Source organism: Eptesicus fuscus, chromosome 6, assembly GCF_027574615.1.
Source record: "Eptesicus fuscus isolate TK198812 chromosome 6, DD_ASM_mEF_20220401, whole genome shotgun sequence".
Lineage (NCBI taxonomy): Eukaryota > Metazoa > Chordata > Mammalia > Chiroptera > Vespertilionidae > Eptesicus > Eptesicus fuscus.
The window spans coordinates 101877437-101892374 of record NC_072478.1 but is presented as its reverse complement, the minus strand read 5'-3'; the positions used below and the strand labels follow the sequence as shown (position 1 = coordinate 101892374).

Genomic DNA, 14938 nt, shown 5'->3' with positions numbered 1-14938 from the left:
TTGTCGGGTCTTAACCAGATGTCTTGTCATCCGGTGCTGAACTTAACCTTAAATCTACACGAATCAGAGAGGAGAAAGCGAAGACCCTGCATCTTTCACATCTGAGTCCACAACAGGGATTCTCAACCTTAACTGCACCTGCAGATCGCCTGGGGGAGCTTTTTAAAATCCTGCTTCCTGGGTCTCACCTGGAGAGGGTCTGACTGAATTAGTCAGGGGCGCTGTGTGTGCATGGCGGGGTGGGGGGTCTTCAAAACTCTCCAGGTGATTCTAAAGTGAACTCAAGCCTCTAAATCACTGATCCAAGGCTATATTTTTTCAACAGAGATGTTCTGACCGAAATTTACTCATTAACTTGGAATGAAAAGCACGAGGGAAAGCCATTAATGCAGATTGATGGCTCTGTAAAGCCATCCTGACTCAGTACACGAAGTAGCTCGAGTGCCTTCTTACTAATTAATTCTAATTAATATCATTATCTTTACAGTATTCATTTAGATAGCAATAATTTATGAAATAGAAATTTAAAGTACAGGACGAATCACAACACTATTTTAGGAAATATCAGAAAAAAAATATAAGCACAAAGACAGTCCACATGCAGTTTTGTTCAGGGATGAAACACTCCCCCTGGAGGTCAGGAGGTTTAAAAAAGTGTGTGAATTTCAAGGCGTTTGGGTGTTTTTTTCTGACTTTGGCTGAGGGAAAAAGGGCAAGAAAATTAGCTCCCAAGACTAGGGAGCTATATCCTTAGCTGACCAATCAAGTCCTTATCTCACCTGGCCCTGGACCCGCTCACCCGCCTACGTGTTTTATTACCGAGAGGGCATTCTTTTCCAGCAGAGACTGCAGAGGTTGACTTAGACCTTTCTTTGCTGTCCTTCCCCATAACCATTCCTGGGATTTCAGCAGTTTGGGACCTGAATGTTCACCGGCTTGGCCTGGCCCACTGTTGACTTACTGTTCCCATCCCCACACGAATGTTTCCTTTTAGGATGGCACTTTTCTGGTTAGAGACAGCTCGAAGAAAACAGCAAGCAATCCGTACGTCCTCATGGTGTTATACAAAGATAAGGTCTACAACGTCCAGATCCGTTACATGGAGGAAAGCCACGTTTACATGCTGGGAACTGGGCTCCGAGGAAAGGAGGTAAGGACCTCAGTTGCAAAATGTACCCCAATTCTCTTGTTCTGCCTCCCTGCATACCTACCGAATGGAACTTCCCTGTAACTTTCTTTGCAGGTCCATGCTGTATGGCAGCTTTAGTTAAATCATGTTCGTGAAGCCCTTCATTTACTGAAAGGAAATAAAACAAAATATTAACAGTAGCCACACCTCTACCACAGGAATCTTTCTTTTACCTTTTATTCCAAATAATCTAAAGTCACATGTGCAACTTTTGAAATCAGAAAGTATATGTAAACATTTAAATTTTTCAAAAGAGATCCAGTTGGATGGTGTCAAAGGCAAGTCCTTTCTCCGTCATCTTTGCCACCTAATTTCCATGTAAGATCGCAGGGTATTTATAAGGCTGTATTTTAAATCAACAAATGGAAAAGGGAAAAATAGAATGTTTGTTCTGGTGATTATTTAGATACTTGGTTCATTTCTTACTAAAACTGGAGGTGTGGCTAATGAAGGTGGCCAAATTGCCAAAGACATCTTCCTCTGTTCAGCCGAGGTTTATACCAGTCACTTTTTGGGTGGTAATCAGGTTATATGAGGAAAGCCTTTCAAGGCTGCTTTTTGCAAAGGAAACTAACAGCTAAATTTACTGCCCCAAACACGTTCTTTAAGTTCAAAGTTCCAGGAGGGAGGATCAGCAGAACCAAACATTCCCAGACTGAGAAACAGCCCACCATAGCTTCCATTTCACTCCAAATATGTTTAAGTTACAATCATGTAAATGAGTAGGAAACCTCCCCCCACCCCACATGATTTTGATCAAGTGTTTGAATCACAGCTGCCCCGAGGGAGGTGTCTAGCAGTGTGGTCTTAGAGGAAATGCGTGGTCCTGTCGGGATACCTAGGTGACTTCTGACTCACCTAGAAGGATAGATGGGGTTTTCCCAGCCTGGCCATCGGGGATAGGGTGATCCAGGCACTGAATGCAAAGACTCGGCCACAGAGCCCTGAGGAGTGCGGGGGTGGCAGTGGGCAGGTAGCAGAGAGATCGTGAAGGAACTATTATGCCATGTTGCAGATGTCCCTCCAGACACCAGGGACAGTGGCCTCCTGATTCCTACATCTCCTCACATATTAATGATTGAGATATGGGACTCAGAAACCAAAATCAAAAACAAGAGAGGTAAAGGCAAAGGCGTCATAATTAGACCCCTCTATATATGATCCCCTGTATGAAGTTACAAAAATTAGTCACATATATATACATATATATATATATATATATGTATATACACATACATACATATATGTATATATACACTGAGTGGCCAGATTATTATGATCTCTAAATGCATAATAATCTGGCCACTCAGCAGATATAGATATAGATATAGATATAGATATAGATATAGATATAGATATAGATATAGATATAGATATAGATATAATTAGAGGCCTGGTGCATGAATTCGTGCGTGGGTGGGGTCTGGCCAGCCTGGCCAGGGGGAGGGGACATGGGCAGTTGGCTGGCCTGCCTGCTGGTCGAACTCCTGGTTGAGGCGACAATTTGCATATTAGCCTTTTATCATATAGGATATACACTGAGTGGCCAGATTATTATGCATTCAGAGATCATAATAATCTGGCCACTCAGTGTATATATAGTCTTTTATCCATAGTATATTGGATGTTGGTGAGGAATCATTTTTTCAAAGTCCTACAGCAGAAATCATTAAAACATTTGTCAAATTTTACATTGAAAAAATAAAAATCCTCCTAACTTCACGAGGTAGGATCTTATGCAGATTAAAAAACTGAGGGTGAAATTCATGCTACCTGCTCCAGTATTGATTTATCTCCCTGTTTCAAATCTTTCAGGACTTTTTGTCTGTGTCGGATATTATCGACTACTTCCGGAAAATGCCGCTCCTGCTCATCGATGGGAAAAACCGCGGTTCCAGATACCAGTGCACGTTAACCCATTCGGCGGGTTGCCAGTAGCACATGAGCCGAGCAGGCGAACCTTCCCTGACTGTTGCCAGTGCGGACGATCAGCCAACCCTGGTGGCTGGACAGACACTTAGGACTGAATCAAACCCCTCAGCATGAACACGAGGGTTTGGTCCTTTCGCTTAACGAAGTGTTTGAAATGAAGACTGTCACGTGTCCCATAATTTATTTATTATTCTTCAGTGTTTGTGAAGTGCATGAGTGATAATGTGCACACTTGCACTATAGACGTGCACTGTAATGATTTGTACAAATAATGTGCATTTTTGATACCTGTTTCAAAGTACAGTAGTTTCCACAGCTACAAAAATAACTTGGGGCAAGTTTCAAAACTTTTAAACAATAATTGCTTTTGTTATCACATAAAACTGATTTTTTGATAGCCAAACCTTGTCAGTCAGTGGCAACCATGAGTTTTTATATGTATACTAGTAATTTGAAAATTACTAAAATTAACTTTCTTAGCAGCAATAATTTAAAAGGCTTCAAAAATATTTCATCCTTTCTTATTTGGTGTTTCTTTTTGTTGGGGGGATTTTGTATACTTTTTTATGAAAAGATAAATGCATGTTGGAATAACTTCCTGGGATTAAAAATTAATTTGCCTTTTGCTTTACTTTTGGGTTCCTAAAACAACTTTATTGACTTTACTGTTTGGTCCGTACTATTATATTTTTGTTTTAAAGCAAACTTAAGCTACAATTACAAAAAGAAAACATTTTAAATCAAATACACTTGCATTTAAGTATAAAGAAGCATGTATTGGGTCATGTGACTTGGAAGTCCATGGTAGGAGTAGATGTCAAGGATTCGGTTGTAGATTTTACCAACGTCTTCCTAGGAAGATAAAAAAGCAATGAATATACACAGAAAAATTTCTGGCCAGATAACCTTTCTTCCACCTCTTTTTATCCCCGGCAACTGTCATAAAGACCTTTTCCTCATCCTTCCTGTAAGAGCTTTATAAATTCTGCAAAGGAATGCATTTCTTTCCCTAGCTAACATATCTCACCTAACAAGCAGTAGGCATTTTGCAAAACAAAAACCTGGCATTCAGTGGTTCTTCAAGTGTTCCCTTTTGGACCCTTGGTTATTCTTCCACAACTTTTACTGAGAAAATTTGTTTGCTTCTCTGCTTAATCTACATGTTTTCTGAGTGGCAAAGAATATCTTGCAACTTCATTTCATGAGCTAATAGAACATGGAAGGGATTAAGAGTGTCACCAGGTTAAAACTGACAATTTGCTATGATGAGTGTGTGGATACTTTTAACCAATGATGATAAAAATGATGTTTCACAAAACATCATCCTTACAAGCCAAAGTTCTCAATTTAGGGTCCAGAACTAGGGAGTTTTAAAGCTGAAAAACCTGCACTTATTTACATGTTTATTCAATAGGATATTCAACTAGCATTTATTCAATGCCTGTTCTGTGTTAAATACTGAGCTTGGTGCTGGGTAGTGAGTCTAGCAACCATTATAAGTTCTATTATGGAGTGAGCTGACTTTGTGTCTTGCTTCATAGTATTCTATCCTTTATATTAAAAAACTAGAGGCCTGGTGCATGAATTCGTGCACGGGTGGGGTGGGGTTGGGGGGGTGGCGATTGGGGGCAGGCCTGGCTGGGGGGAGTTATTATTGTCAAAGACCTTGGCAGGGTGTATACACGTTTGCTATTGGCTTTCGGATGAGTTGAAGTTTCAAAGGCACTTTAGTGTCAGGGACACTTACAGCTTCTGTTTCTAAGCCTCACCTTAGACAGGTAATGCGGTTTAGTTCCCTGCTGACAAACCCTCTAAAGAGAGGCCATGGTGTGATGTGGCTGACCTCTTTAGTAGTAAGCAGTGGAGAGAGAATGCAGGAAGATGGTGGTTGTGCTGGGCACCTCTCCTGGACACCTGTCTGATGGTCCAGACGATGAGCAGTTTTCCTCCACTTATCATTCCCACCCGATTGGGCCACCGGTCATCCTGGTCATTCCGCCATTTGGTCACTTGGCTATATATATAGCCACACACACACACACACACACACACATATATATATATATATATATATATATATATATACACACACACACACACACACACACACACACACACACACACACATATATAGATATATATAAAAGCCAAGCGACCAGAATGCCAGAAAGACTGGAATGACCAGAACTATCAGTCGCTATGACACGTATTGTACTGGCCAACTGGCCCAATTGGGGCCCTGATCGTCCCCTCCCCCCCAACCTCCCATGGCCTCTCCCCACAGCCGGCCCCACCTCCAATCGGCCCCCATCCCGATCGGGGGCAGGGCCAGCCAGCCAACTGCCTGCAGCCCCTCCCCTCCAGCCAGCCCCACCCCCAATCGGCCCCCCTATTTGGGGTGGGGCTGGCCGACCTCCTGTGTCCCCTCCCCCCCCCGAAGGTCCGGTCCGGCCCCGATCAGCCCCCATCAGGGCAAGCCAGCTAGACCCCAACCATGCATAAATTCGTGCACTGGGCCTCTAGTCTAAAATTAAGGACATGGTAGATTTTAAAGCAACTGTTTGGTAGTGAATCATGTTTACATAATAAACCAAAACCTATTATTTTAAGACTTCTTTGGTGGAAAGGGACAAAGTAAGGAAGTTTAGGGTAAAGATTATTATAAAACTAAAAGCTATCCCATGGCCATGACTGAAATCAGTGGTGAGTACCTGACGTTTTCATGACTAGCATTCTTCCTCCCCTTCTTCAGGCAATGGCAACTCCATCGTTCTGGTAGGGCCTCTCCTCCTCTGGCCACAGACCTGGCACATGACCCAGCCTCACCAATCACAGTTGCTTAGGACCTTGCTCAGGAATAAGAATCTTAACCAAAGCTGGCATCCTTCCCTGGAATGCTAAACACAAAGGCTGAATTGGAGGGTCTCTCTCCTCTAGGGATCTGCACACCTGGAGTTGTCTGCTGCCATGCCTCTACCCTCCTTTTGTCTCGTGGAGGAAACCAGTCCATAACAGGAGAGGATGAGACCAATGCACAGAAACAGAACCAGGACAGAGACATCTGGTCAATTATCGGAGTCCTTGACATCTACTCCCACCATGGATTTCCAAGTCACGTGATCCAATACATGCTTCAGTTAGCTTGAGTTGTTTTGGGCACCTGCTATCAGGAAACATCTTATTAACATAAACTCATACCATCCATTTATAATTTAGTGACTCTCCTTCAGCCTGAGCCAAAATCAAGCATAAGGTAAATGATAAGCAGTGTCACATGGCCAATTTCCTATGTCATACCATTGCCATTAGTGAAACAGATCAGCCATTCTTTGAAATATTAAAATACAACAGCCTTCAGGAACATAAAATGATTATTTATAACTCAGTTTATTTTATTATATTAAATATATTAGTAAACTAAGTTCTCCAAGATACTTGTTAATTCAACAATACATACAGTTATAAATTCACAACAGATAAGTAAGAAATTAGGAAGAAAAACGGTTAGAAGCAAGGGATACATCTGATAGTTTAAACTCTTCAAAGAGAGGCTTGTTTCTTTCTGTTTCCTTGGAGTCATCTGTCTTCACAGGGTGATTAAAATGTAGAGTAAGGTCACAAAGCAGTAACTGGGAGCGCTCTGTGTAAAACAATAACAGAAGGGATCATATTGTAGCACACATGTCCTAGACAACTATTGTTGCTTTCAGTAGCTATTGCCTAATTCTTGATTTAGTTTTCTTTTAAGTGATTATTGATCAAACCACAATTTAGGTGTGCTTATTGTAACTTCAAGTCAAATTTCTGTACTGAAAAATAAGCATGACAAAAATTTACTAGAAGGGTTCTTTAGCCCAACTTGTCAGCTATCTTACTAAACTGCAACTTGATTTATGCAAATTTTATTTACACTTTTTAAACCTATTATTCTGTGTGTTCTACATGCACATAGTATAAAGAATCAAATAGGTCTATGAGGCATGTTACAAAACTAGCAGTTTTACCTCCCAAAAGCAACCACTTCTAACTTTTGGAGCTCATTTTGTTTTTATTGCTTTTATTGTTTTGTGTCTGTGGAGTTCTTATCTTTTTTTTTTCTTTTGTGGTGGGGGCTGGAATTACCTCCATATTTCTAAATAACATGCATATTTTATTTTTTCAAATTCAAGTATTACTTATCTGCTTCTGATTACAGAAGATTAAGATATAACGCTTTTTACTCATGCTCATCCCCAATATACTTGAGTACAATTTTTGCTAGCTCAGTATTTAATGCTTAAAACTGTTCATTATGTAAGTATTCTTCACAGCTGAGTCTTGTAATATGACATTTCCCTTCCTTTAAGCTACCACTCAGCCACAGTTAATTTCATTTTTTGTTGCTTAATTAACATGAACATATCTCAAATTCCCCCCAGTTGGGTAAATCTCCTCTCCCAGTCCAGTCACGAGCTTACCTATTCTACAGTTGAAAGTCTCTCCTCTCCAGAGCCTTTTGACCTCTCTAGACTGGACCGAGGCCCGCCAGGACCACTGCACAGCTCGCATCCTGGGAGCTCCCTTCACCATTATCCTAGGGACTCCATTCACCCTCCCTCGTGTGGAGCATCCTTTTTCCAGAATCTCACGTCTTTCTCTTTTTGGTCTGCACCCTTGTTGGGTGGAATACAACCTTAGTAACTTCCTGAGGGGGAAAACTATGTCTGAGAAGTTCTCTCTCTACACAAATGCTTAATGGATTCACTGAATATAGAAATCTAGGTTGGAAATCATGTTTCTTCAGATGTCCAAGGGCGCTGCTGCATTTTCTTCCAGCTCCCAGTGTCGCTATTGAGAATTTTCAAGCTTCTCTTGTTTCTCTTTAGAAGCTTCGAGGATCTTTGTTCTCCCAGTGTTCTGAAGCTCACAGTACTGTATTTTGGTGTGCATTGGTTTTCATCCATTGTGTTGGGCTGTTTCACTGTAAAAACTCATACCCTTCAACTCTGGAAGAGTTCCTCAGACTATTTCTTTAATGAATTTCTCCTTGTCCATTGTCTATGTTCTAACACTCCTATTTACTGGATATTGAACTTCATTTTGCCTGGTTTGTCATTTCCCCCCTAAAAATTTCTTTTTTTTTTTTCTTTATACTCTAGGGTATTTTCTTCGTTTTTATCTTTAAGCCTCTACAGAGTCTATTTCTATTATCGCATTTTTAATTTCCAAGAGCTCCCTCTGTTCTCTAAATATTTTTTGTAGTTTCATGTTCTTTTTCATAGACATAGCATCTCCTCTGTGGAGATTACAGTTTCTTGGAGTTCTTATTTCCCTTCATAATTTGTTTTTCTTCCTCCTCGATTGAATCTATTTGTTGTCTCCGCTTTTCATAGTAGATGCTTTCCTCTAATGTCTGTGCCACAGCTGTTTTCTCACATTTGAGGCCGTGGCACTAAAAGGATAAGAGAAGCTCTTTGCCGTGGTAGGCGGTATTGTAGGCTGGTCTGACTGGGTGGCTCATGGGGAAACCTGTGCTATCATTATTTTTTGGTCTTTTCTCTTAGGCTGGTCATATTCCTGAAAGAAAAATCTGCTCGGGGGTATAAATCAGGCTTCTGGTGTTTTATAGGCAAGTGGGAAGAGAAAGCTAGAGGTCAATTTGGTCTTAATACCCTCATTTTTAGTACAGTACTCTCCCCCTCGGCTTGTGACCAATGGCTGCAGGCCAGGGATCCCTGGTTTTACCCTCTCATGGAATAAACCTCGCGTCTCTGTCACAGAGAAACAGCTGCCCAGTTCTGTAGAGGAGGAAGAGACCTTAGGGGCCTATGACTTCTTAAACATTTAACCAGTCCTCCTGTTCTTAGCTCCACCTCCCCCACTACTTCCAGAGGATTCTGATACAACCGTGTGTTGAGTCTTTGGGCTATTTCTTTGCTTTACCCAGCCAGTTCACAGTTTAGATTTTTGGACTTTAGGGTTTAAACTTCTCTGTTTGTTTCCATTAGCTTTCTGTTTTGCAGTTAACACTTTTTGAGAGCTCTTTGTCTTATGAATTTTTGTCTGTTTGACATCACTTTAACTTAGATATCTGTCCTCGGGAAAGTTAGTTAATGTCTCCATGTCTGTTTCTGTACCTATAAATTCCAATGGTAATATGTTCTATCACACAGCATTGTTATGACAACCGAGGCCACTTATATAAAGCTTTTAGAAGGATATCTGGATTATGGTAAATGTTATGATTATTTATTGACATTATTATTTTGGGGGAGAGTGGGGTAAACAGAGTGTTCATTTAATCTTCGATGTTTACCAGAAGTCTACCGTCCTACACATCTACAAAAGCCCCTTGTATCCTAGCTGCCTGACCTACCCCACAACTTTTCAGGACATGTATATCATATTTATTATTTCTAATTTACTTCATGAAAGGATTATCTAGAACAGTTAGATAATCAAGTTTGGGAGGAATTTTTTTAAAGTGCAAGCATCCAGAACCAATTATTCATTAAGTAAACATTTTCCAAGAAACATGATATCAAGGTACTGTTAACTGCTAGGAATACCTTTAAAAAGTTTCCGGTCGAGCAGGGACAGGGAAAGGAAGTAAACATGCAATTACAACACAGTGTGGTAGATGGTATGAAAAGGTAGAAGGGGTAACAAGCTGGCTTAAAGGAAGTTTTCCAACCTACCTAGCCTTGACTAACACAGTATAATAAATAGCAGCTAAACTGGGGGTGGGGGGGTGGGGGGGTGGGGGGTGGAGGTGGGGGTGCAGCAGTGGGCATTTCAGAAGGAGATGCATGTGTTAAAACACAGATACAAAAAAAAAGCAACCACAGTTCAGCATGGTAGGAGCACAGCACATGCAGGGGGGAGATAATGAGACGAGAGATTGGATGGGCTGGGGCCTGGTCTCAAGAGGTCTGATAGTCCATTCAAGGAGGACAAGAGTGAACCAATGGGAGTTTTAGCATATTTACATGTTAGAAGATAATCCTCGCTGTAAGTTGAGATTGGTTTTAGAATGAATTAAGCAAAGCTAACCAGATTTCTTTACATCGGACTCCTCGGTGCCTTTGCTAATGTGTACTGTAAATTTGTGAAATACAGAGCATTATGCACTTCCCCAACTTAAGTCCCGGAAGAATGTGGAATCCACTGTTCCCGCACCCATCTATTAACATCTCTTAGGACAGCGGGGTTCACAGAGCGAAGTCTGGGAAATGCTGCTCTGGGAGGAACAGGTGGAAATAGCGTCACAGCACTCACTATCTGGTCCTAACTAACAGCCACCTTCCTCTTCTTCTTGGCGGCACACTCTGCCTCCATGTGTGGTCGTCCTCTCCTCCTCAGCCTCAGCAGTAAGTTCTGACTGGTCCACACTGGTCTTGGTAGTCCTCTTCCCCTTGGCAGCAGCTGCTGCCAACAGTTGCCTTTGATGCATATCTGGTCAATGACAGGAAAGGGGACATATGCTGGAGGGATCTGGGAAAGGCTTATGTAAAGAGAAGAGGCAGAGGTAGTGTCTGGCCAAGTCTGCAGGTAATGACCATGAGGAGGGATGAACAGAGTGAACATAACAGAGAAAAAACAGAGAAGGAACCCAGTATCCGATGCAGTTTCTAAAACTCTGAATCCACTGTAGGCTGCCCCACCTTGGATCTTCTTGCTCTTGTCCTTACTTATAAGCATGCTAAGTTGGTATTTTTTTACATGTAGCTGAAGGCCTCATAACTGACACAAAGGCTATCTTCAAATATCCAAGAGCTGTCACAAGAACTACATAATCTATGTAGTTTTCATGGTTAGAAGTAGGACCAGCAGGTGAAAGGAATGGGGAACAGGTTGCAGCTAGTCCGTAAGGAGCAGCAATCTTAAAATGGAACAGGGTGACTGGTGGGATAGGGAGTTCCCCGACATGGGGAAAGTTTGGTCAGGGAGAGATTACCCCTAGAAATGTTCAGTCGTGGAAATTTCACATGCCTGGGCTAAAAGAGAATATGTCTGTGAGGTGAGTGCCCAAACATCGTGCCCTATGAGGTCTAATCCAACTCTATGAGTCTGTTTAAAATGAAGAGCCCTTAACTCACAGAATCAAACAAACTACTAATTTTTAATTTGTAAGGAATCTTAGGGGCTTAGTAAGGATTAATGGATAAAGACACTGAATTTTGTAGAATGTGACATTGTCATGTAATAGTTTGTTGAAAGGAAGAAAGGGCAATAATTTAGAGAGGTTAGACTATCATAAGCTTGTTAGTGTCAAGGATGGGAATTCAAGCCGGCTAACTCCTAGATCAATGCTTAAACATAATTCATCTTTAGAGATCCTAGTTCACACTATAATGTAAGCATTTCTTAAGAAACAGAAAAGTCCTAAATAGTGGGCAAAATTCACTAACACCCCAGCAGAAGCAAAAATGGCTCTACTATTTATTTTATAACAATGACATGCAAACATTTTAGTTTAGTGATCCCCTACTTACCTTTCATCTTCTTCAACTCCAAAGAAATTGTATTAATATTTTGAATTATGGCTTCTACATTTAGCCTATGGTCAGAAACATCACTGTTCAACATCTGATTTTAAAAGAGAAACAAAAACAGTGTAAAATCAGAAGCATTTATGTGTTATTAAAATACTTAAATTTTCAATACCTCTAAAAGGAAAACCTATTATTTCAGAATAAATAATTGTGAAATAGTAGTCTTTATAGTTAGAATTCTAACATAAAAAGATATCAACTTATTATGTTAATACTAGAGGCCCAGTGCATGAAATTTGTGCAGGGGAGGGGGGCGTCCCTCAGCTCGGCCTGCACTCTCTTACAATCAGGGACCTCTAGGGGGATGTCCGTCTGCTGGTTTAGGCTTGACCCCGCATGGTTCCCTGTGATCCGAGACCGCTGGCTCCTAACCGCTTGCCTGCCTGCCTGCCTGATCACCCCTAACCATTCACCTACCTGACTGATTGTCCCTAACCATTCTGCCTGCCTGACTGATCACCCCTAACCATTCTGCCTGCCTGCCTGATTGCCCCTAACCACTTGCCTGCCTGCCTGATCGCCCCTAACTGCTCTGCCTGCCTGCCTGCCTGCCTGATTGCCCCTAACTGCCTCTGCCTCAGCCCCCCGGCTGCTGCAGTTTCATCTGGAAGGACATCCGGAATGACGTCCAGAAGGTCGTTCGACTGCCTGCTCTAATTAGCATATTACGCTTTTATTATTATAGATTTTCTCAACTCAAAACACCTCCAACTGGAAATCTTAGGATGAAGTTTCTTCTTTACTCAAACCATTACCACAAGATGGGGCCCTTAAAGGGGAGATGCAGACATCCCCTTCTCAGCAAGCCTCTGCACTCACTAACTCCTTGACACCTGAGCCATCATTGTTTACATGGAAGTCACTGTCTTTTTCTAACTTATTCTTGAGTGACAGGGTCCCCATAAAAAATTTTTTAAAGAGATAGTAAAATTCAAAATAAGATTCAATTATAATTCATTGACTAAGTGGATAGCAAAATGATCACTTCTATTTTATCGAAGGAAATTAGGGCAACCCAATTCCACCTCTGAATTTTGGTTGAGTGAAATCCGTAAATCAACGTGTTACTCTGTTATGTATACAGCACATATATTTAAACAATTGTGCCAGAAACAAAAACGTAGGTGGGTCACTGGAAACCAAACTAACCTGAGCCATTCAAATCTCTCAAAACGACTTGAAAAAGAAGCCGCAGTCAGCAGTCAGCACACCCCACTCCAGCAATGTGCAAGGTGGGCAGTTAGAGGCCCTTGAAAACAATTATTTCCTTGCCTCCGCCTTTCCCTGAGTCAGAGGGATTTATCGGATTCCTCAAACTCACTGCAGAGCCACTGCAAAGGAAGTAACATTTTCGTTTTCAGGACAATGAATAAAACACACTTGGCATCCACCCACAAGCCCCTGGGCGCCACAGCGGGAATGGCAGCTGTATCTTGGGTATGGCAAACCGAAGGATTCAGGTCCGAGGGGGAAAGGAGAGATTATACAAAAACTTAGCGGGCGGGTGGGGATAGTGAAATTAACTTTAAAAATGAGGAATGAGTGTAAATTTTTAAAAAAGAAAAGAGAACAAGGAGGAAGTAGGTTTCACTAAATGGACAGTGAAATGCCCAAGAAAGTTGACCCTCCCACTCAGGGTCTGGTTGCCGAGGGCTCTCAAGCACCCATGGGTGGGTGGGTGGGTGGGTGGGGTCAGCGGGCAGAGCTGCGACAAGACCCCACTCCAGTGGGGCAGAGGCGGGCTGCCTCAGGCTCCCCGCCAGCTTGGTCAGGCCATTCCTCCATCAGGAGAGTCTTCCCAGGAGATGGGAGGTGGAGACCGGGCTCGGGGCGAGGCCAGACACCTACCCGCAGGCACCAACCCCGTAGCCGTAGCCGGAAGCAGACACACCCAGGCCCGCACCCGCGTTCTAACCGCCACCCCCTCCTCCTCGGCCCAACTGACACCCGCGAGGAGCCCCGGCTTTTGGGGGCCCGTCCAACCCTCCTGAGGGTCTGAAACGGAGCCCTAGGCAAACCGATGGGGACAACAGGGACCACGTGAACCGCCTTCATGTGACCCTGCGGTCAATCTCTGGCCCTGCTGGACTGGCCTGCCAACCACCCCGCCCCACGCAACCACCCACCAGGGGCTCCGGCCGCGATGCCCACTAGTTCCGGCACTGAAGATGGACCCTAGGGTAGCCTGGACATTTCAACAGTCTCCACCGTCCCGTCCCCCGGCCCCAAGCCGGATTAGGATGACCTAAAACCCAGGATCCCCGGCCTGCCCACAACCTGGCGCACCTCACAACCCACCAGGCCCAGGGTCACTGCAGCTCTGACCCCTAGAGGGCTGGGGCGAGCGGCCATAAAAGGGAGAGGGCTTCCTGATTGGCCAGCTTCTCTGCCTGATGCATTCTGGGAGTTGTAGTTCCAGGCAAGCAGGAATAACGTTTTCCTTTGCCTTCAGGTCCGAGGGGGAAAGGAGAGATTATACAAAAATATAGGGGGCGGGTGGGGATAGTGAACTTAACTTTAAAAATGAGGAATGAATGTAAATTTAAAAAAAAGAAGTCTGGGCCTCACCCCACGCTTCCCTCCGCCCGAGCCTGGTCTCCACCTCCCATCTCCTGGGAGACTGTCCTGTCTGAGGAATGGCCTGACCATGGAGCAAGTTCTAGATGCCAGGCTGAAAGTGGCCGGCGCTGTGGTGCGCACAGAGAGGGCGGGCAGGAAGGTGCTGACATCCCCTCCCTTCTATGTGCCCTGCACTGTGCTAGGTGCTTTACAGGCCTCGTCTGCATTTAATATTCACAGCATAGGAGGGTGGTTAAGGCCAGACTCTGGACTGAAAGTGCTGGGGTTTGAATTCTACTCCATCACTTGTTTAGCTATAAAGAGGCTGGGAAGCGCTTTAATCATTCAGGGTCCAAATGTCCTCATCTGTCATATGCAGATAGTAACGGGCTTCTAGTGGTCTTTTGAGGGTTAAGAGAGAGAATGCATCAACGGGGCTTGGCAGATAATGTGCCCAATAAATATGCGCTATCATCGTTCCTCTAAATTTTTATGGATGAGGAAAAAGCACAGATGAGCTGAGAGATGTTCACTGGTTTCTTGCCAACTAGAGACATTGGGATTCCGGCCATCTTTGCTGGATTCCAAGAGGAGTCTCTGCCACCACCACCTTTGGGGCTGACTCCGAGACTTTGCGTGGTGCCCACAGGACATGCCTTCGACTTGATGAGGAGCTCAGACCTGCAGTATCAGCTTCTATACATGTCTTTGTCTTCTCTAAGCC

At 43.3% G+C, this 14938-nt stretch overlaps 2 protein-coding genes across 4 annotated transcripts in view; one reads left to right on the top strand and one right to left on the bottom strand.

Annotated features, from left to right (window-relative positions):
- Positions 1-3752, top strand: part of LCP2 (lymphocyte cytosolic protein 2) — a 38411-nt gene extending 34659 nt beyond the window's left edge. The window contains 2 exon segments of the mRNA XM_054717047.1: positions 995-1150; positions 3005-3752. Of these exon segments, the coding sequence (XP_054573022.1) occupies positions 995-1150; positions 3005-3127 (279 nt within the window). The 3' untranslated portion in view covers positions 3128-3752.
- A 2832-nt stretch (positions 3753-6584) lies between these two features.
- C6H5orf58 (chromosome 6 C5orf58 homolog) lies at positions 6585-13898 on the bottom strand. Of its 3 annotated transcripts, XM_054717046.1 has the most exons (4): positions 13782-13898; positions 12805-12986; positions 11596-11689; positions 6585-6761 (listed from the first exon to the last, which is right to left on the bottom strand). In XM_054717046.1, exons 2-4 carry the CDS (start codon positions 12811-12813, stop codon positions 6610-6612), a joined length of 255 nt encoding a protein of 84 aa, XP_054573021.1. In that variant the 5' UTR covers positions 12814-12986; positions 13782-13898; the 3' UTR covers positions 6585-6609. The 3 variants fall into 3 exon arrangements, 1 of the variants encoding a protein (XP_054573021.1); XR_003619900.2 differs by lacking the exons at positions 12805-12986; positions 13782-13898 and adding an exon at positions 10379-10555 and having other exon boundaries at positions 6673-6761; positions 11596-11685; XR_003619901.2 differs by lacking the exons at positions 12805-12986; positions 13782-13898 and adding an exon at positions 10403-10555 and having other exon boundaries at positions 6676-6761; positions 11596-11685.
- Between the last annotated feature and the right edge of the window lie 1040 nt (positions 13899-14938).

Bases quoted from the DNA above. Each gene is read 5' to 3' on its own strand.
- C6H5orf58 (XM_054717046.1), bottom strand. The intron at 6,762-11,595 runs GTAAGTAGGGGA...TGTTTTACACAG, and splicing joins GGAGTTGAAGAAGATGAAAG to AGCGCTCCCAGTTACTGCTT.